We start from the raw sequence: 22,521 nt of genomic DNA, 5'->3' as shown, positions 1-22,521 counted from the left end.
AGCACATGTTTATTAATTCTTAATAGCTATGATTGTCTTTCCCCAAATGGGTTATCTAGAGTTGATCCTTCTTATTTAAAGAAGGATTCGAGAGCAGAAACCTGTTTTCAAAGACATAGTTAACCAAATTGAAGAACTATAAGTTGTTGAATTATATAAGACCTTTTTTTGTTCTAATAAAAGAGGAGCTATAAAATTTACCTTCGGACCTTCTTGTATTGCCTTACCAATACTAACATCTTTGTACTTCATGAGCAAATTTACTCATGTTGATAGTTCGGTAGTCTACCAACAAGACGCACAACAGTCACATTTTTATCTTTGAAACATAACACTTACAACACATACAAGATCGAGATTCGTACAGACATTGCCGAATGGAAAGCTCACTTCAACAGAGTTTAAGCGGATTCTGAACACAATGAACCAAAGCAATAGTAAACATGTTGACAGACGCATAACAACAATACTACATTAAGCAGCCAGTGTGGCCGTGGCTGGGCTTTCTGCCGCCGGAGCCACCAGCTGAGCGATGTTCTCCACAGCACGTATCCTGCCGCTGGCCAATCCGGCCGTCAGGTCTTCTACTTCCACTTTCACCACGTCACGGCGGTTGCCAATATCAGCTGCATACCTGCTTGCACAGTACACCCCGACGGCCATCACTGCCATTCCATAGATATTTGTGGTAACCAAGCGGAACGGGGTTGAGACCACTGCGGCAAGAGGTCCACCGATGATGGAGATAGCCTGCCCGCTCTGCCCAACAACACCGCGCTCAGCCACAAGAAGGCCAGTCTTGCAGTATATCGCAAAGTCCTCGCAGTTGCTCTTGAACAGATTGTAGCACCTGAAACCATTGTTCAGCAAGTACTTGGCACGGCGAATCACTGTATCGTCAGGATCAGAGTGCGCGAGGGTGCACGTTCCTCCTCGTGCTTTGGCAAGGAAGAGCGTTGGGTTGACTGCATACTCGAAACGGTAAAGGGCACCCCCAGCTAGGAAGCAGCTGAGGCAAGAGGATACCACACCGTTTGTCTCTGTGCTGGTGTCACTGATTTCGTTGGTGCATACCGGACAAGGCGTGTTGCTTCGCTTTGGGGCAGAACTCACAAGAAGAATATCAACGACAGTTCCTGTTCCAACCTCCTGGCCACTTCTTGTAAAATGGATCACCTTATCATCACCCACATATATTCCTGTGAGAAATGTATGGTTAAACAAATTTACTTTGAATGGCACCTCAAATTGCATAGGATTGTGTGCATTGAAAAATTCCTCAATGCATCACAAGGTAGGTTCAGTGTTTGGATCACCGTGTCAGTAACACAATGAGTGGAAGTGGCATATAACAGGTAAGGGGAACATTCATACATAAGAAAATTCCCCCAACAAAATACCTACAATGTTTCCTACAAGGTTAGTAGGTTACCCAAAGATATACAATCTGCAATAACAATTTCATTTTTTTCCATGTAGCGCCTGTCAAAAGGGTGATCAATTAAACCCAAAAACACCTATGCATACGGCAATACACTAAACATAATTTCATTCCTCCCAGGCAGTTTTTGTTCCTTCAGTTTATGGAGTGTGGTCTTTTCTATTTGGCTAGGGACCGTGCGGTCCATCTTTTTTTATATCAAATGTAACCAGATCATCTATTGCTTCTCAACATAATCATCTCTCCTGCCGATTCGTGGAAAAAGACAAGCAATTTGATTGCCAACAAACTGTCCACATATGTATCTCATATGGTGCAGTTTGAAGGAAGGACTTAAATGATCTCATCTTCACACTAATGAAAGTGTCTCCAGAGCCATTATAACCATTTATTACCAAGCCAGTCAGATATGTCCAGTTCCAATGCACAATGCACTGATTTGTGTACATATTCACAAACTTTTAGTTTGAGAAACATAAAAAAGCTGTAAATATCTTCTTTTACAGTGCACTTTCGAAGCTACTCCACTCACCTAAAATTTACAATTTAAATTTTCTCAGCCGTTAGAGCTTGACAGTAACAAGAAAGATAAATTTTTGGGAAATGATAAATAAAAAGAAGAGGGAAAAGAGAGGACGTAGGTGGTGGTGTTAGACAGATAACCGGCTAGGCCTTATTGGCCCAGTCTATTAGCTGCACCTGGGCCTTGAGCCCGTATGGTTTCGATAGATTGGTTTTCTAACCATAGGCAAGTATATCCATCGGTGGTAATACTTCTATAAACCTAACCTAGATGATCCTTGCCTGTATATGTACATGTATTCCATGGCTCCATAATCAATCTATTGTTTACCGTGCAATTGCATTGCTTTAAGGTAGGGCCCCCTTTGAAGCCAAGAATTTCACATGGTTCGATTCAATTTCCACAAGATTAGGGGGACCTATCTAGTTCCAAATGGAACTTGTCTGTCTTGTTTGGTCTGACATAAAACTCCTATTGAGTTTGGACTTCAAACTTTGAAGAACGGCACAGCAGACCATGGACAGCATCTAGAAATCAACCATGCTGATTTGATGCACAAACAAAGGGTTCGTGGATACGCTCACCAAACGGTGCTGGTATTTAAGATATCTAGGGAATCAATCCAAGCCCCAAGCAGCTAATGAGATCTCTACCCTAAAAACATTTTCAGGGCCAATCAGTTCAGAGAAATCCCCTCCCTGCTAACCCAAAACATCCGACATCGGTGAAGAGACCGACACGCATGAAGTAAGTAGATTAGACAATATCGAATAGCATGAGAGTGGTGCATAACATTTAAGCCAAGTCCCCATTTCGCAAATTCACGAACCCAAAACCTTGGCAAATTAATGTGATCCAATCATCCAATCAATCAAAGTTTAAATACAACGGAGTAAGCATAATATAAGCAATACAATACAATACAATACGAATCACCTCACCGTGATGCGCGTAGACCCACGCGGCCCTCCAGGAGTAGATGTGATCCCCCACCTTGAGGCTCTCCTTCCCAATCCTATCTCAACACAATGAAAAAGTTCTCACAAAAGAAAGGGGGGGGGGGGGGGGGGGGGGGGGGGGGGGGGGGGGGGGAGGATAACCGCGCACTGCAGAGATCAGACTGACCACCAATACGGATGAGTCTATCTAGGAACAAATACCAGAGAAGGAATGGATCTGAGGGGTGACCTGTTTGAGAGGAGACCCATGGAGACGGGAGCCTGGCGGCGGGCGTGGTCGACGAGTCGATTTGGGCCGGCGAGCAGAAGCGGCGTAGAGGGAGGAGAGGAGAGGAGAGGGACGGAAGCGAAGAGGAGGTGGCTTGCGCGTTTGAGTCAAGGACAAAATGGGGAAAGCCGGTGGCCGTAGGAACGTAGGATGCACGAGACGCTGATCTCACGCGGGCGTCACGCCCGCAACCGTTGCTGCCTGTCAAAGCATGTTTTTGGTTCGATTGATGAGAACTGACGACAGTGCACAAAAAAACATCGGATTTGCAAAACTGTCTCTTCTTTAAACAGTTATTATGTTTTTTTTTCAAAAATACTGTTGGTACTCTCGTTTGAGTAACGTTGTCCACTAAAACAGAACGACAGTTTTGCAACAACAAAAACAATACTCGGTGCTTAATGATGACGTATCTTGCTCATTGGAATAGGTAACATGATGAAGACTTAAGGACGAAGGTTTCTGGACTGGAGCCTGGAGGAGTGGAGAGCCCCAGTAGTCTGATGTCTGTAGAACCGAACAGCAGCGCTGATTGATTGATGTTATGGTCGCCGGCTCGCGCCCTCGCGGTCGGGTCAGCACTCAGCAGCGCAAGCGTTGTCGGCAGGCTGTGCTGATTTGGCTTATAAACCATGACTAAAAGTATCGTTAGCTGGTTTGGTGTAAGAGAAAAATACTATTCGTTGACTGATAAATTATGATTTATAAGCCAAATACGACCATGAAAAAGGCTGACGATCCACGGCAAAAACGCGTCTCGTTCGAGGGTTTTGAAGCTGATGACGATGAGTAAAACAACTCCGTTTACTAGGATCTGCACCGAATGTGCGTCACATCGGCAGGGGCAACGTAACCAAGAAGCACGCCGCGAGATTACCTTGACAGTGCTGTTGTGCATGTGCACAGCACGGCACAAGCAGCGATTCAGCGAAAGAGATGGCGGCTACACAGATTGCGCTGTAATCTTGTAACGACAAAAACAGGTCGTGTGCACCTCCAATCCAAAAGAACAGCAGCTATATATACTCGCTCCCAACAATAGGTTCGCACACGACTAACCACACGAATTCACTACAAAACACCGGGAAAGGAAGATATACTCAGTACTATTGACAATTGACTCTGGCATATGATTGCTGAAAAACCTAGGTGACGTAGACAGGGCAGCAAGTACATGCAAGAATCTGATGCAATACGGCGAGGAAGACGTTGGCCACCAGCCAAACAAGGAGGTCCGTTCCCTACTCCAGGTCATTTCCGCTTTGGCATCAACGTTGAGCTTTTCCTTCCAGCGGATATATGCTTTCATTCATGCACTCCAATTGACTGGCCCGGCATGCTGCAATTTGGACCATCAGATGAGCCAGATGGAAAAGCACATTCCAGTTCTGGTAGGGAGCGAGCATCACCCTTTTTGCTTGGACACTAGCCAATCAAGATTTGTCCACTAGTGGCTCTCTGTCATTCTCAAGCACCGCCTTCCTACTACTGCCACCAAGAGCACTTCAGGGAAAAGATCGGCTGCTTATCTAAAATAGGCTGACAAGATCCTGATTTCAGAAACTCAACAGCAGCAACAACAATGTTCTTAAGCTATCCTGTGCAATATTGGTTGTGTCTTTGTGAATCAGCCAATCAGGGAATCTTAGATAGAAGGCCTAAAAACATAGACGTGTGACGTTCTTCCTAATTCAATCAGGGTGTCTAAAACATGATTTCTGCTAAATTTCCTTCAGGAAAGGAACCGATTCCTTCCAGCAACTCCTTATCATGTCAACAACTCTCATAGTGTATTTCTCATCCTCGGGGTAATAAGCGATTGGGTCGTCAAGCAGCGGGGCTTCCAGATCCAAAACTCCTTCCAGTGTAGCATGCAGACAGTATGCTGAATAAGTGATGTGGTAACCCCCTTCCTGGACAACCAATATCTGCCCACTGCTATGTCGATTAGCCAGGCTCCTCATTATTTGTCCAATTTTCCTGTAGCCTTCCATGGTCAAGCACTGTCTTCCATTGGGATCAAACTGCATAAGTCAAAACATAATGTAATTATTGTTGATCTAACAGGTGTCATAGAGTCTACAGAAATTTGTCTCTTTCTAAAAACGTTTGCAATTATCACCACCAACCAACAGGATTTTAATGGACAGTAAACAAAGACGAGGAAAATGTGAACTTAGGTGTCCTCAAGCACAGCATCACATGGCCAAAGAAATTCATTGTCATAACTACTAAAATCTAAAGATAATGTTTGGATTCACTAAGATATATATAAAACAAAAATGTGGGTTATGTGGAAATCTTTAACATGCATTCACTTGGGTCAGATTAATAATAATATAGACTCAAACAGAGAATCCTACTGACTTTTTATCAGAGTAAATAACCCTAAAAGAATCATTTATATAATAACTCAGGCTGGCAGCCTGTTCAGCCCTCTCCTTGTGATCACACAATTGTGCACTCAGTAATGGTATGAGTCATGCGTGGAAGTGTGATTGCCCGAAGTTAATGATGAGGATGCATACAGGTTGCTCCAGGTGGTGGTCTCGGCAGAGCCAATCAAGCTTGCACTAGTTTCCTTTCTTTCATAGTTGGTCTCAGGGAAAGGAGGAAAAGAGAATAAGGACATTATGAACAAGTTTGACAAAATTTGCCACGGAGTGAATGAAGCAGCAATGTTCTCTATCATGTAAACATAACCTAGCCAAATTTGAGCCTATCTAATCTAGACTGCAGTTGTTTATGACTTTTAAACTGCAGTTTGGGACCCTCTGAGTAGCGACGATCTACTACTCGGGCACCAGTTGCAGTGTGCCCTGCAGTTGGCACAGCAGCACCATATCTCCGAAGAAAACACCTGTACTACCGCGGCATAGAGGGAGCAAATAATTTTCTGGGACAGGCACAAGTGTGCTTTGTCACTCTGCTTCAACTACAAGGACTATGTAAGTGTGGTGCACTCAGCTATCTGTTCTTATATGTGCAATATCTAATGTTAGTTTCTTGTATAGCGCTTTTTTTCTCAAAGAAAAAGAGCCTTATTATTGGTTAAAGCCTGACTTGCAACTACAGGTTTGAATGTGATGCTCAATGATCAATATGGGTTCAGTGAAATTCATGTATGGCAGCATAGAATTATTTAAGAATCTAGTAAATGCTGGTTTACTCATGAATAAGTTTGTTCATTGATCATTTATGTTGTCACATTATCTCCATTGAGCACTTCTCATTGCAAAGTGATCTGTATACTTCATGATAACTGTGTGTAATTGATCAACTGTGAACTAGTTGAGCTAAATTCTGGAATAAAATGGATGCTACCGCACTTAGTCAAGGATCCTAAAAGCCTTTTAGGCCTTGGATGGCCATTGGTTTGGTAACCCGTAGTCCCATACTGAGAGAATCATTAGAGTATAATTCATGTAGCATTTTTTCTAGTTACCGGAAGGTCCCGGGTTCGAGTAGCGGTCTCCTCGCATTGCACAGGCGAGGGTAAGGCTTGCCACTGACACCCTTCCCCAGACCCCGCATAGAGCGGGAGCTCTCTGCACTAGGTACGCCCTTTATATTCACCTGCTTATTGTGTCGATTAAAAATGATGTTTGCTTATGACTTTGTGAGTAGCATAAATCTGTCCTAATGCGTTGACTAAATGTTCATCTTGTCTGCAATCTTATCGTGGTTCTTGTATGTCTTTTACTTGTAAAATCCGGGGATCAATTGTTACTAAAATGTGCCTTATCCTACAACAGGTTGCACTTCACAAATCAAAATCACCAAAAGTACATCTGGGGAAATATGACCTATTAGCTATTTGGTCCACGGATTTTAAGCATCACAATGAAAGCACCAGTTAAATGGAGTCAACTGTACAAAAAAACATCGGATTTGCAAAACTGTCTCTTCTTTAAACAGTTATTATGTTTTTTTTTCAAAAATACTGTTGGTACTCTCGTTTGAGTAACGTTGTCCACTAAAACAGAACGACAGTTTTGCAACAACAAAAACAATACTCGGTGCTTAATGATGACGTATCTTGCTCATTGGAATAGGTAACATGATGAAGACTTAAGGACGAAGGTTTCTGGACTGGAGCCTGGAGGAGTGGAGAGCCCCAGTAGTCTGATGTCTGTAGAACCGAACAGCAGCGCTGATTGATTGATGTTATGGTCGCCGGCTCGCGCCCTCGCGGTCGGGTCAGCACTCAGCAGCGCAAGCGTTGTCGGCAGGCTGTGCTGATTTGGCTTATAAACCATGACTAAAAGTATCGTTAGCTGGTTTGGGTGTAAGAGAAAAATACTATTCGTTGACTGATAAATTATGATTTATAAGCCAAATACGACCATGAAAAAGGCTGACGATCCACGGCAAAAACGCGTCTCGTTCGAGGGTTTTGAAGCTGATGACGATGAGTAAAACAACTCCGTTTACTAGGATCTGCACCGAATGTGCGTCACATCGGCAGGGGCAACGTAACCAAGAAGCACGCCGCGAGATTACCTTGACAGTGCTGTTGTGCATGTGCACAGCACGGCACAAGCAGCGATTCAGCGAAAGAGATGGCGGCTACCACAGATTGCGCTGTAATCTTGTAACGACAAAAACAGGTCGTGTGCACCTCCAATCCAAAAGAACAGCAGCTATATATACTCGCTCCCAACAATAGGTTCGCACACGACTAACCACACGAATTCACTACAAAACACCGGGAAAGGAAGATATACTCAGTACTATTGACAATTGACTCTGGCATATGATTGCTGAAAAACCTAGGTGACGTAGACAGGGCAGCAAGTACATGCAAGAATCTGATGCAATACGGCGAGGAAGACGTTGGCCACCAGCCAAACAAGGAGGTCCGTTCCCTACTCCAGGTCATTTCCGCTTTGGCATCAACGTTGAGCTTTTCCTTCCAGCGGATATATGCTTTCATTCATGCACTCCAATTGACTGGCCCGGCATGCTGCAATTTGGACCATCAGATGAGCCAGATGGAAAAGCACATTCCAGTTCTGGTAGGGAGCGAGCATCACCCTTTTTGCTTGGACACTAGCCAATCAAGATTTGTCCACTAGTGGCTCTCTGTCATTCTCAAGCACCGCCTTCCTACTACTGCCACCAAGAGCACTTCAGGGAAAAGATCGGCTGCTTATCTAAAATAGGCTGACAAGATCCTGATTTCAGAAACTCAACAGCAGCAACAACAATGTTCTTAAGCTATCCTGTGCAATATTGGTTGTGTCTTTGTGAATCAGCCAATCAGGGAATCTTAGATAGAAGGCCTAAAAACATAGACGTGTGACGTTCTTCCTATTCAATCAGGGTGTCTAAAACATGATTGATTTCGCTAAATTTCCTTCAGGAAAGGAACCGATTCCTTCCAGCAACTCCTTATCATGTCAACAACTCTCATAGTGTATTTCTCATCCTCGGGGTAATAAGCGATTGGGTCGTCAAGCAGCGGGGCTTCCAGATCCAAAACTCCCTCCAGTGTAGCATGCAGACAGTATGCTGAATAAGTGATGTGGTAACCCCCTTCCTGGACAACCAATAGCTGCCCATTGCTATGTCGATTAGCCAGGCTCCTCATTATTTGTCCAATTTTCCTGTAGCCTTCCATGGTCAAGCACTGTCTTCCATTGGGATCAAACTGCATAAGTCAAAACATAATGTAGTTATTGTTTGTCTAACAGGTGTCATAGAGTCTCCAAGAAAATTTCTCTCTTTCTAAAAACGTTTGCAATTATCACCACCAACCAACAGGATTTTGATGGACGGTAAACAAAGACGAGGAAAATGTGAAACTAGGTGTCCTCAAGCAGAGCATCACATGAGTACATGACCAAAGAAATATATTGGCATAACTACTAAAATCTAAAGATAATGTTTGGATTCACTAGGATATACTATATCAAAACTAAAATGTGGGTTATGTAGAAATCTTTAACATGGATTCACTTGAGTCAGATTAATAATCATATAAAGACTCAAACAGAGAATCTTACTAAATTTTTATCAGAGTAAATAACCCTAAAAGAATCTTCTATATAATAACTCAGGCTTGGCAGCCTGTTCAGCTCTCCCCTTGTGATCAAACAATTGTGCAGTCAGTAGTGCTATCAGTAACGCATGGAAGAGTGATTGCCCGAAGTTAATAATGAGAATGCATACAGGTTGCTCCCAGTCCCAGACATTGACTCAAGAAATATTCTTTACGAAACATGGATCTGCCAGTCCAGGCGGTGGTCTCAGCTGAGCCAATCAAGCTTGCACTAGTTTCCTTTCTTTCATAGTTGGTCCCAGGGAAAGGAAGAAAAGAGAATAAGGACATTATGAACAACTTCAACAAAATTTGCCAGAGTGCAATGTTCTCTATCATGTAAACAGAACCTAGCCAAATTTGAGGCTATCCAATCCAGAATGCAGTTGTTTATTACTTTTAGACTGCAGTTTGGGGCCCTCTGAGTAGCAGCAATCTCCTGCTACTCGGGCACCAGTTGCAGTGTGCCCTGCAGTTGGCACAGCAGCACCATATCTCCAAAAACACCTGTACTAGCTCGGCATAGAGGGGGTGAATAATTTTCTGGGACAGGCACAAGTGCGCATTGCCTCTCTGTCCTGTTTCTACAAGGATTATGTAAGTGCGTTGCACTCACCTATCTGTTATTATATGTGCAATATCTAATGCTAGGTTCTTGTTTAGCACTTTTTTTTCGAACAAGCTTTTATTATTGGTTAAAGGCTGAATCGCAACTGCAGGTTTGAATGTGATGCTCAATGATGAATGGGTTCAGTGACATTCATGTATGGCAGCATACAATTATTTAAGAATCCAGTAGAGGCTGGTTTACTCATGAATAAATTTGTTCATTGATCATTTATGTTGTCACATTATCTCCTTAGCACTTTCTCATTGCTAGGTGATTTGTATCCTTCATGATAATTGTGTGTAATTGATCAACTGTGAATTAGTTGAAGTAAATTCTAGAATAAAATGGATGCTACCATACTTAGTCAAGGATCCTAAAAGCCTTTTAGGCCTTGGATGGCCATTCGTTTGGTAACCCATACTGAGAGAATCATTCCTGTAGCATTTTTCTAGTTATATTCACCTGCTTATTGTGTCAACCATGAAGCGAACAGGGCCTTTGTGAGTAGCATAAATCTGTCCTAATGAGATGATTAAATGTTCATCTTGTTTACTGCAACCTTTTGGTGCTTCTTGTATGTCTTTTACTTGTTAAATCTGGGAATCAATTTTAGTTGCTAAAATGTACCTTATCCTACAACAGGTTGTGCTTCTCACAAATCAAAATCACTAAAAGTACATCTGGGAGCAAAGGTAACACCCAGAAATATGACCTATTGGCTATTTGGTCCACGGATTTTAAGCATCACAATTCACAATGAAAGCACCAGTTAAATGGAGTCAATTGTTCCTCTTTATGATATTACCCATCCTCCCATTATTTGTCAACAACAACCATATCCACTAGCTGCTATGTAATCTTTACTAGCAAAATTGACTATTGGAGCAATGGATTGACCGCACAAATACATGGAATTCTAAGTGATTAATAGACACAACATGTAATGAAGCAAGGAAAACAAGTGTGCGAACTAAACTTACCGCGCTAGAATCTTGACCAATCACAAGAACCAATAGCTGAGGCTGAAACTTATCAATCGCTGGAACGACCAACTCGTTCATCGCATATGCATACCCAGCATCTCCACTTCCATTAGGCAAAGGTATATTGAGATTGTACCCAAGCCCCTTGCCTTCACCAATCTCATCGACGGAGCCACTCTGCGGATGCGATGGCCCCCAAGAACCATGCCTCATGTGAAGAGACATTGTCAACACATTGTCTGTGCGATAGAAGCCCTCCGTGGTACCATTCCCGTAGTGTACATCAATATCCACAACGGCAACCTTTAAACGGCCGGAATCCAGAGCCAGCTGCACAGCAAGTCCGGCATTGTTCAGAAAGCAGTAACCATCGGCATGGTCGGGCTGCGCGTGGTGGCCAGGGGGCCGAACCAACGCGTAGGCCAGGTTCCCATGCCCGTCAAGTATGTGCTTCACGGCGGAGAGCGTGGTCCCGGCCGCTAGAAGCGCCGCGCCCCAGGAGCCCGGGTTCAAGAACGTGCCCTCACACAGCTTCTTGGCTCCGGTGGCGTTCGCCTGCACGAGCTGCTCTATGTATTCTGCAAACCAACCCCAAGAAGATTTTAGCCAATATACCGTGAAGGTAACTGAATTTTGCTCAGCGTTTACAAATGCTGTATATTTTACTATGCAAACACCAGGAAAAGAGACAAATTTAGTGAATCAAGATTCCAGAATGCGATGGGCAGGTAGTAAGAGCTACAAGAAAGTCTGAGGGGATTTCGGCTTTGGGGGTTGACCTGAGGAATGGAAGGAGAGGAGCTCGGAGGCGTGGGCGGGGCGGCCCGAGTGCCAGGAGAGGAAGTGCGCGATGGGCCCGCGACGGAGGATGGAGACCATGTTGCGGACGCGGTCGGCGTTCTCCGGGTGCTGGTCGAGCACGTCCAGGAATCCCGGGTCGCGGCCCGAGTCGAAGACGCCGCGGCCGGCGTCGTGGGCCAGCATGCCCTCGTGCCAGAACACCGCCAGCTTGTCTCCCGGACCCGGCGGTGGCGCCTCCGCCGGCGGCGGGGAGGATTCGGACGCCATCGGCGGCTCGGCGCGGCCGCGCGGGGGGTTTCGCTTCGCAGTGACGGCGCCTGCTGTTCAACCATCAACGCCTCAGTATGACTCAGCGTCCCAGCAAAATCGCAATTTTTTCTTTTCTTTTGAGCGGATTTAGAGACAGTGAGACACTGAAACAGAGAGATGATAACAGATGAAGCCCACGTTTAGTTCCACCAAAATCCAAACTTTGGCACTATAAAAAAGAAGATTTCTCGTTACATCAAACTTGCGGTACATACATGAAGTATTAAATGTTGACGAAATCAAAAACTAATTGCACAGTTTGGTCGTACTTTGCGAGACGAACGTTTTAAGCCTAATTAGTCAACGATTGAATAATTATTACCAAACACAAACGAAATGCTACCGTGCGCTACAGTGCTGGGAAATTCCGGCGGCGCCGATTCCGCAGGCAACTAAACGCGGCCGAAGACGCAATTTGTGTTTGCATGCCCATGGCCTCTAATTTGTGCCGCTGTCCTCGGGAGATGTAGGTACATTGGGCCTTTGGTAGCTGTTCTTTTTTTTAGGGGCCTTTGGTAGCTGTTCTGGCAGTTCTGCTGTGAGTCTTTCTTCGTTTTCAATTGAAATTCAAAACCTATAGCTATTTTGGGCGGTTGGGATCTTGCACTTTTCTTTTTGCAGAATATATGTCAAAATGGTTACGGTAGGTTTTGAAATTGTTCTGAACTTATCAGCCATCAAACAATGTTTTTCAAGGAAAATTCACCGGCAGTCCTCGAACTTGGCATGGGATGTCATTTAGATCCCTATAATCTCAAAATGGTATTTCTGAGTCCTTTAACTTGGTTACAGGTCTCATCTAGGTCCAAATGGACCTTAACCCACATTTAGGCTGGCGTGGCATGTATTTGACGTGTGGGGACTGCGCTATGCCACCAGACCGTGCCCCATCGTCCCCGGTCTCTCTCTCTCTCTCTCTCTCTCTCAGTCTCTTCTGCAGCAGCCTCGCCGTTGATTCGGGGCCGACAGCGGCGTGCAGGCCTGCGCGAAGGTGTGCGGCGGCCGCGCGTGGCAAGGGCGGCAGCGGCCCCCGGGCGTGCACGCTGGAGCGACGGCGGCGCGGCTATGCTGGCGAAACGCGGGAGCGGCACGGTGGCGGCTCAACGACGGCCCTGTGACACGAACCGGTGCAGCTCGCCGCATATCTCCACAGCGCTGTACCCGATGGCGGCGCGCTACTGCCACGGCGTTCCTCGACGCACCCAACCTAGCCCACCGCGCCGAGGACTTCCTCGCGCAGGCCACGCTCCAGTCGCTCCCGGGCGCCGCCGACGTGCTGCGGTCCTACGAGGCGCTGCTCCCGGGTGGTGGGCGGCCGAGCTCACGACGTTGCCTCCGGCGTTGTTCCGAAGGGTTATCGCGGCACTGCGGTGCCACCGCGCAGACCCGGACCGCCGTGGCCACCGCTTACGCGGAGCACGTCCTGGCCGAGATTCTCGCGGCGCCCGTCCGCCGAGCTCCGTCGTCCAGGCGGACGTAGACCTACGCACGCTGCTCGAGGCCATTGTGGACGCGTTGCCTTCCACTGCCAACACGCCCCTCCCGGCTGCGTTGCTCTACCGCATCCTCCACGCCGAGGGACGCGTCTGGAACGCCAACACGGTGAGCCGTGCCGTCGCCGCGTTCGTCGAGCACCAACAGCGGCAACAGCAGCCGTAGATGCAGGAGGGCCGATGGGCGTCCTTGGCCGGAGGAGGACCAGCAGCAGACGTCTGTCTTCCCGGCGAGCCAGGCCGTGCTCACGTAGTGTAACACCCTCGGTGTGACACCCTAAACAAACCACTAAACCATATCATGAGCATCATGTTTATGTGATAAAGCATGTGATAAAGTGTGCAGATCAATTTCTTGTAACGTAAAATGACTAATAAAAATGTTGAATGAAAGTTGATTCAATAGCTCATGTATATCAAGTAGGGTTGAAAACCAATTTTTATTAAGCAAAAGTATTATAGAACATGTGCGTGACACCTAAATAAGGTCTGAAGTATAAACTTTATAGATGACAATGCAACTTTTGCTGTAGAAAAGTAACATTGCTAGCTAGTATTTCTAAAAGCTTAAAAATGGAACTTGAAATTGAATCTAGCTCAAGACTTAGAAAATCCCTCAAGTCTAAAGACAGTTTGACAGCACCATGTTTGGAAATTACACCTGTGAAATTGAGTTAATAGGGGGTGTCATGTTTTAGCTCTGGTTGGTAGCCTAATAGGCCCTCTTTAGCATAGTGAAGGTGGTTTAGTTTCAACTCCAGTAGTTTAGTTTTTGTAGACGCTTTAAAATTCGTGCGCAACACGTCTCTGGTCGCTCGGCCTGGAGTGCGCGGTCATCGTGTTCCGGCGCTCACCATTGCCACGCTCGGCCGAGCCACGCGTGCGTGTGGCCGCGCGCTGGTAGGCCAGGGCCGCCCTTGGCTTGGCCGTGGCCTAGCCATCTCTGGGCGCAGCGCCCGCTGCTGGCCGCGGGCCGCCTGCACGGCCAGCCGTTGGCCCTGTGCCCCCCTCGGCCGCTGCCACCCTACCGCGTGGCTGCCCCATCCGTCGCCGCACTGCTGCTGCCGCTGTCCTCCCTGCCTCACGCTGCGACGTTGCTGCTGTCCTGCTCGCCACCACTCGTGTGGCCTTGCCTCTGCTGCCGATGCCGTAGCCTCTCCATATATGGCACTGCGGACGCACATGCCATGCCCGGTTGTGGACGCGCACATTTTGTCCATAGCTGCTGCACACGTGCCGCACTGATGGCTCCACCCACGTCCCACCAAGTCGAGGACGAGCCGAGCTCTGACCTGCCCCCATCCCTTCTCTGCCATCCCGACTGGCTGACACCGCTCACCAATTCGGCTTGGAGAGGTCACCTCGACTCGATTCGTCGTGCCTCATGCTCCGCCATTAAGTCACCTATTCGCCTGTCCCCACCCCGCCTTGAATCATGCCCGGCCAATCTCCAATTTGGGCGTTTCCTCGCCGTCGGGCCGATAAGGCCGTGATCGGCAGGTGTCGATGGCAGCCCTCTAGCCAACCACCTAAAGCCAAATCGGCTGCACAACTAGCTTAGCCTAGAACTCCTCTTCCTTCTGCGCCCTTGGCCTTACCGCTACGGCTACCCTAGCGCCACTGACTCGGCCATGTCCGACGTGGTGCACCACCGCACTGTTCGGTCGCACGCAGCCAGCCCTGCTCAGGTAGCCTTCGACCGAACCATCACCTCGACTAGGTTTGCGGTGAGCCCCTGATGCTTCTCCGCTACCTCTACTGCTCTATTAGCATCGTAGCTCTCCGGAACGGCTGTGCCACCATCGCGGATGGCCGCGCACCATTGCCGCCCACTCCAGTGTGTCCCGCTGCATCTCACCACCGCTTAGTATAGGCGCTAGGGCCGTAGGTGGAGGTCGGCTCATCAGCTGGGCCTGCGTGAGCCTCTAGTGGTCGGCGTTACCACCCTGTGCCACCGCCTGCCACGCCGCCATGCACAGAGTCATCGGGGCATGAATGAGGAAATTTGAGTAAAGCTAGGGGGTTAAATGAATTCGTCAGAGAGACATAGGAATAGTGTTGTGGGTTTAGGTGTAATTCAGGATAAGATCGAGGTCTCTTTTGCAAAAGCTCCATCATGTGCGGGCGTCCCCCTCCGTGGGCCATCTCGCGCGTGGGCCATGTCCGCGCGAGCCGCGTGTAAATGGGCCACGTGGCTGAAATCATTTTTCTTTTTCTTAGGAATTGGTTAATGCTTTTCTAATTTAATTTTTGTGCTAAACTTGTAGACTTAATATAAAATTGTATCGGTGTTGAAAAATTGTTAAACTAATTTGGCTAGGCTCCTAAAATTATGATCTACCTGTTAGTATAGTTAGTTCATACAAATCTGTGTTGGTACTAAGGTCTATTAAATCACTTGAAAGTGTTTAATATTATTAGGATAATTATTGTAGGAATTTTTGTGGTAAATTGGTGATAGCTTTAATCCTAAAATTTTTATCGTAGCTTCATTGTATTATTATGTGCTCAGTGTAATTTTTGTGGCCTTAGACTAGACTAAACATTAGGGTAGTTAAATATTCTTTGTTTAAATATACATTAAATATTTAATAGAAATAAAGGCATACCATTGAATTACGAAACTAGGTGCTTGTTAGTTGAACACAACACTTTACTTGATGAAGATGATAGTTAGCTTAGTATCTTAGTCATTAGAGCTAGCTTAGTAGCTTAACATGTGTATTCTTATTTTAAGAGTTGTTGTTGCCTAAATACTAAGTTGTTGCATCATCATCATTGCATGCATATAGAGAACGAGTCAGCGGAGATCGTGATCACCGGTGATCACGAGTTCGAGGAGATCATCGGAAAGTATGAGGAGGAGATTCTTGTATAGGAGAAGGTCCTGAAGCTACCATTGATTGACTCAGCTGACACCACGCCTGCCCAAGGCAAACCCCGGTGCATAACCTCTTTTTTCATATCCATCGTGTGTGTGTGTGTGTGTATATATATATGTGTGTGTGTGTTGTGCATTTACATTGCAGGAAAATTTTGTGGAAACCACATGCATATATATATATATATACTCCCTATGAGTTCTACTAGTAGATGCTATGTTTAGGTCATCGATAGCGTGAGTAACCTGCCGTTGCTCACATTAGGTGATTATTATTACTCTCATAATAAAAGGATGAAGAGAAAATGGATACCGGGTAGGGATAGGATATGGGTTATTGGTGGGTGTAACAAGTTATATCCCACGGCCACAGGGCTTAGCTTGGTTACACTATTTTCTCTGTCTGTGTCGATTGAGGACCATTCGTTGCTGTGGATGGTAGTCAGGTCATAGACTTATTATCCTGAGCACATACTTGCTTATGGGAGCGGGAAGGCTCGTTGTGCTCTTGTCATGGGTTCTGGCTCTTTTCGGACCGATTGATTGGAAACAGGGAAAGGTGGAGGCCTAAGCACCATGCTAAGACCAGGTCTCAAGTGTGGGGGCTTGGAGTCCAAGTTTGGACGGGGATCTAGACCCCTCGACAGAAGTGGAGTGGGTTGGTCTCTTTTGTGCCTGGGGAACAAGTGGGGCATGTGTTTCGAGGTACCCAGCTAGGATAGATTGGTTCGCGAATCGTTGTTTCTGTGAGACGGTACGACTTGGCTATGGTCTAGCACCGTAGTTAGAATTGGAATATGAAAGATGGTAAATTGGTTCTGATTGCTCAACCCTTACTTGAAGGTAGAACATGCGCTTACCTAGAATGGTTAGCTAATAAAGTAATCATGACTACTAATAAAACTTGACCTTAAGGACACACTATTAGTAATGCTTTCCGCAAACAAAAGAAACCAGCAGACCATATTGCCTATCATATCCTTGAGAGTCAGGAAATTATTCCTACTAGTCAGGTAAGTCTTGCGAGTACATTGTGTACTCAGGTTTTGTTTTACCTTATTGCAGGGGTAGCTTGAGGAGTTAGCTCTTGTGTGAAGGATTCTTCTGGTGGGCACAGATAGATCCGCGTATCGTTTTCGCTAGATGATTATTACATTTTCAGTTGTTTAATTATCGCACTCTAAACTCTGGTATTGTAATAAATAATTTCTAAGACTCTATGTTGTATGAAATGAACTAAGTATTGTAAGCTCGTACTCATTATTGGATTCTATATGTAAAACGTGGATTGTTTTGAGTTCTCCCTTGGGGTGTGCTCGACGGAACTGCCCGTTTTAGCCCACTTTTGGGGTGCTTAGTGTCTAGTGGAAGACGAGTGCCTCCGAAAGTATGTTATTCGAGGCGTTTCTGCCACACGTAGGGGCTAGAGCCCGACATTCATCTTCTCGGCGAGCGTCGATGCCGCTAGGTAGTGCAGCCTCAATGCCTCGCCGTTGGGCAGCCGCGCGGCCTCCTCGCTGTAACACCCTCGGTGTTACACCCTAAATCATTTACTAAAACATGTCATGAGCATCATGTTTATGTGTTAATGCATGTGATAGAATGTGTAGATAAATTTCTTGTAACTTAAAATGATCAATAAAAATGTTAAACGAAAGTTGTTTCAATAGTTCATGTATATCAAGTAGGGTTTAAAACTAATTTTTAGTGAACAAAAATGCTATAGAACATGTGCATGATACTTAAATAAAGTTTGAAGTACAAACTTTGTAGATGATAGTGAAATACTTGCTGTCAAAAAATGATATTACTAGCTAATATTTCTACTAGCTTAGAAATCATAAATTGAAATCAAATTCAGCTCAAAACTTAAAAAAATTCCAAGTCTATCAACATCTAGACATTGCTATGTTTAGCAAATTATTTTGAGAGATTGGGTTAAGGGGTGGTATAGTGTTATAGCTCGATTTGGTAATCTCATAGGTCATCTTGAGCATGGTGAAGATGGTTTGGCTTCCAAAGCAACCGTTTAGTCGTTTTGGGCGCTTTAAAATATGTGCACGTCATAATCTCGGGATAGTTGGCGCCGTGTGTGCAGTCACTGCACAGCCACTCCACACCACGCACATGGCCATGTCCCACGCGGTCACCCGGTGCTGCCATGCTAGGTTCGTCGGGCCGCCTGGGCTTGGTCGAGGCTGGCTGCAGCGAGCCGCTGGCCCCGCGCCCCTGCTGCCTAGCCTCATGGTGCCGCCATTAGTGTCACCGCGATCGTGCTACGCTGCTATCGCATCTGCCCACTGCTACCTCGCCGCACTGCCAACACACCTCATGCCACAACGCTGTCACTGCCATCGCATCATCGTCGTGTCTGTGCTTGTCCGCTGTACCCCCTGCGCCACTGCCAGCCAAGTTCAAGGCCGCCACTGCCATGCGCACGTGGTTGAGCCACCATCACCTTATCATTTAAGACACTATAGCCATGTGGGCCATGTCAGTCGGACACGCGCACGCCTTGTCTGTAGCCCCATGCATGGGTGCCCTGATCGTGCCGCTCGCATCCCACCAAGGCAAGGACGAGCCGAGCCACCTACTATGCCCCGTTGAAAGCTCTAGTTTGGTTTTGGTGAATTGATGAAACCCTAAGTGCTAACCTAGTTTATCAAGTGATCATGAGATAGGTAGCACATTCTAAGTGGTGAAGCAAATGAAGATCATAACATGATGATGATCAAGTGCTTGGACTTGGAAAGAAGAAAGAGAAAAACAAAAAGCTCAAGGCAAAGGTATAAATCATAGGAGCTATTTTGTTTTGGTGATCAAGACACTTAGAGAGTGTGATCACATTTAGGTTTAATAGCTGTACTATTAAGAGGGGTGAAACTCGTATCGGAATACGCTTATCAAAGTGCCACTAGATGCTCTAACTCATTGCATATGCATTTAGGATCTAGTGGAGAACTAACACCCTTGAAAATGTTTATGAAAATATGCTAACACATGTGCACAAGGTGATACACTTAGTGGTTAGCACATTTGAGCAAGGGTGGAGAAGTTAGAGGTGAAATGGAGTTGGTCGCAATGATGCTGGCGTCAGTCAAAAGACCAGACACTGGGTCGATCAGCGATCGGACGCTGAAGGGCTGCGTCCGGTCATGTTGTCGGTCGGTATAGTGATTAGGGTTAAGCACCGGACACTAGAGCTATGTCCGGTCAAGCTTGACCGAACGCGTCCGGTTGGCAAAAACATGTTTTGGACCCTTACTGTAAACGACCGGACGCTGAGGGTCCAGCGTCCGGTCAGTTCTATCGGAGCGTCCGGTCAACATTTCGACCATTGAGATCAAACATTCATTGTTGAACGCAGGAGACATGTGGCCACCATCGGGCGACCAGACGCTGAGGAGCAGCGTCCGGTCAGTTGGACCGGAGCGTCCTGTCAGCCCGTGTTATGCCTAGTGAAGGGGTATAACGGCTTTATTCCATGGGGGCTTCTATTTAAGCCCCATGGCCGGCTATAGCTCATGACCTTTGGCCATTTTCATTGATATAGCAACCTTGTGAGCTTAGCCAAAGCCCTCCCACTCATCTCCATCATTGATCCATCATCATAGTGAGATTAGGAGTGAATCCAAGTGCATTGCTTGAGTGTTTGCATCTAGAGGCACTTGGTGTTCGTGTTTTGCTACGAATTTCGCTTGTTACTCTTAGTGGTTGCTGCCACCTAGACGGCTTAGAGCAGCAAGGATCGTTGAGCGGAGAGTGGTGATTGTCTCTGGCTCCGATCGTGGTGATTGTGAGGGGTTCTTGACCTTTCCCCGGCAGAGTGCCAAAAGGTACTCTAGTGGATTGCTCGTGGCTTGTGTGATCCTCATCTTGTGTTGGTTGTGCAGCACCCTATTGAGGGTTTAGCATGTGAAGCCAATTAGCACATGAACCTCTAAGTGAGTGAATCGCCACAACGAGGGCTAGCTTGCCGGCAAGCAAGTGAACCTCGGTAAAAAATTATTGTGTTCATCATTGATTCCGAGGTGATTGGTCTTCATTGTTATTCATCTTTGTGATTGATTGGTTTATTCATCTTCATGGCAGTATAATCTTCTTGATCACTCTCTTTACATTATCACAAACTAGTTGACAAGCTCTTTAGTGTAACTAGTTATGAGAGCTTGCTTTCTTGGTTGGTGTGGCTCTTTAGTTAGCCTTTGAGAGCACACTAACATAGGGTAGTGTCATACCTCTTGTGTGAATCGACACTATCTAAACTAGAATTGTGGTAGGTGGCTTGCATTTTGAGTAGGCTAGCGCAATACTTGCTTTGCCTCATAATTGTCTAACTATTTTGTTAAGTGTTGTTGTAGAAATTTTATTAGGCTATTCACCCCCCTCTAGCCATTAGGACCTTTCAAGTGGTATCGGAGCCGAGGTCACCGTTATTTGAGGCTTAACAACCTTTGGTGTTAAAATGGCTCAAATCAACAACACCAAGAAGCCACGCCAATAAGATGGCTCCAACTATCCCTATTGGAAGGCCAAGATGACAACTTATATCAAGTCAATCAATAGGAAGGTTTGGAAGGTGGTGGAAATAAAAAATGAGATTGAAGATCCAGAGAATCCCACCACGGTCGAAGAAGTGCTTCTCCAAAATAATGACATTGCTCTAAGTGTCATTCATGATGCAATTGATGTGAGAACATTTGAGCAAATCAAGAATATTGAGATGGCTCATGAAGCTTGGAAGAAATTGGAAGAATCATTTGAGGGTACTCAAGCCATGAAGGGTGCAAAGGCATATATTCTTAAAGAGAAGTTTGCAAGCTTCAAGATGAAGGAAGATGAGAGTGTGCCAGACATGTTCCATCAGATGGAAGTGATTGTCAATGATCTCAAGGCACTTGGTGAGAAGATAGAGGACAAGGACTTCTCCAATAAGTTCTTGAGATGTTTGTCCACAAGATTTGGCATGTTGGTCACCTTACTAGTGAGGACCGGTTTGAACACAATGACACTAAACCAAATCTTAGGAGATATCATGACCGATGATGCATATAGAAATGATGATGAGAAGGAAGAAAAGAAGGAGAAGAAAGATGAGAAGAAGAAGAGCGTGGCATTCAAAGCCACATCATCCAAGGGCAAAGCAAAGCAAGAAACATCAAATGAAGAAGATGAATCTTGGGATGATGATGATGATGAGAAGATGGTTCTCTATGTCAAAAGATTTGGCAAGTTCATGGTGAAGAAGGGCTACCATGCAAGAAGAAAGAAATCTTCATTCAAGAACAAAGAAGAGTCAAGAAGGTGCTTCAAGTGTGGAAGCAAAGATCATCTTGTTGCTCAATGTCCATACAATAGCGACAATGATGATGACAACAAGAAGAACAAGAAGAAGGACAAGAAGGAAAAGAAAGAAAAGGACAAGATGGCATTCAAGAAGAAGAAGGGTGGTTCATATGTAGTCACTTGGGATAGTGATGCCTCCTCAAGTAATGATGATGATGATAGTGATGATAATAAGACCACCAAGAAGAAGGTTCTTGCAAGCATTGCTATCAATGAGAAGCCTTCTCTCTTCGAATCTTCATCATGCTTCATGGCTAAGGCCACTAAGGTACAATCTCGTGATGATGAAAGTGATGAAGAACATGATGATGAAAGTGAAAATGATAGTGATAGTGATAATGATGAACCTACTAAAGATGAATTATTTGACATGCTAAAAGATGCTAAAGAACATTTTAACATTAAGAGAAGAGAATGCAAGAGCTTGAATAAGGAGGTAAAAGCCCTTAAGCAAGCCCTTGATGAGCTCAAAGCAACTCATGAGAAGCTAGAGGAAGCCCATGAGAAGCTTGGCAAGGCTCACAAAAAGCTTGAAAAGGCTCATTCTACTTTGCTTAATGAATAAGATAAAAAGAAGCATGTTGAAACTTGTGATGTAGGAGTAACTTGTGATTTAATTGATACATCACTATCTATGCCTATCATTGTTGCTACTACTAACCCTTCTTGTAGCACTTCCACTTCTATCTCATCTAGTAGTGTTGGTCTCACTTATGATACCTCACTAGTGGTTGAGAATGAGAACCTCAAGAAGGAGGTCACTAAGCTCACTCACACCTTAGCTAAGGCTTATGGTGGTGAGGACCACTTGCTTATGTGCTTGGGTAGCCAAAGAGCTTCTCTCTACAAAGAGGGATTGGGCTA

The 22,521-nt window shown here is 45.6% G+C and overlaps 2 protein-coding genes across 2 annotated transcripts; both read right to left on the bottom strand.

Moving 5' to 3' along the window:
• Nucleotides 1-294: 294 nt before the first annotated feature.
• On the bottom strand, nt 295-3,308 carry LOC136516472 (protein LEAD-SENSITIVE 1-like). The gene is made up of 3 exons (XM_066509873.1): nt 3,153-3,308; nt 2,906-2,979; nt 295-1,199 (listed from the first exon to the last, which is right to left on the bottom strand). Exons 1-3 carry the CDS (start codon nt 3,170-3,172, stop codon nt 475-477), a joined length of 819 nt encoding a protein of 272 aa, XP_066365970.1. The 5' UTR covers nt 3,173-3,308; the 3' UTR covers nt 295-474.
• A 5,233-nt stretch (nt 3,309-8,541) lies between these two features.
• LOC136516471 (histone deacetylase 8-like) lies at nt 8,542-12,008 on the bottom strand. Its single transcript, XM_066509872.1, has 3 exons — nt 11,607-12,008; nt 10,825-11,405; nt 8,542-8,844 (listed from the first exon to the last, which is right to left on the bottom strand). The coding sequence occupies exons 1-3, from the start codon at nt 11,893-11,895 to the stop codon at nt 8,542-8,544; spliced, it is 1,173 nt and encodes a 390-aa protein (XP_066365969.1). The 5' UTR covers nt 11,896-12,008.
• Between the last annotated feature and the right edge of the window lie 10,513 nt (nt 12,009-22,521).

The sequence above is a fragment of the Miscanthus floridulus genome, chromosome 17 (assembly GCF_019320115.1).
Source record: "Miscanthus floridulus cultivar M001 chromosome 17, ASM1932011v1, whole genome shotgun sequence".
Lineage (NCBI taxonomy): Eukaryota > Viridiplantae > Streptophyta > Magnoliopsida > Poales > Poaceae > Miscanthus > Miscanthus floridulus.
This window is presented reverse-complemented; position numbering and strand designations above follow the sequence as displayed.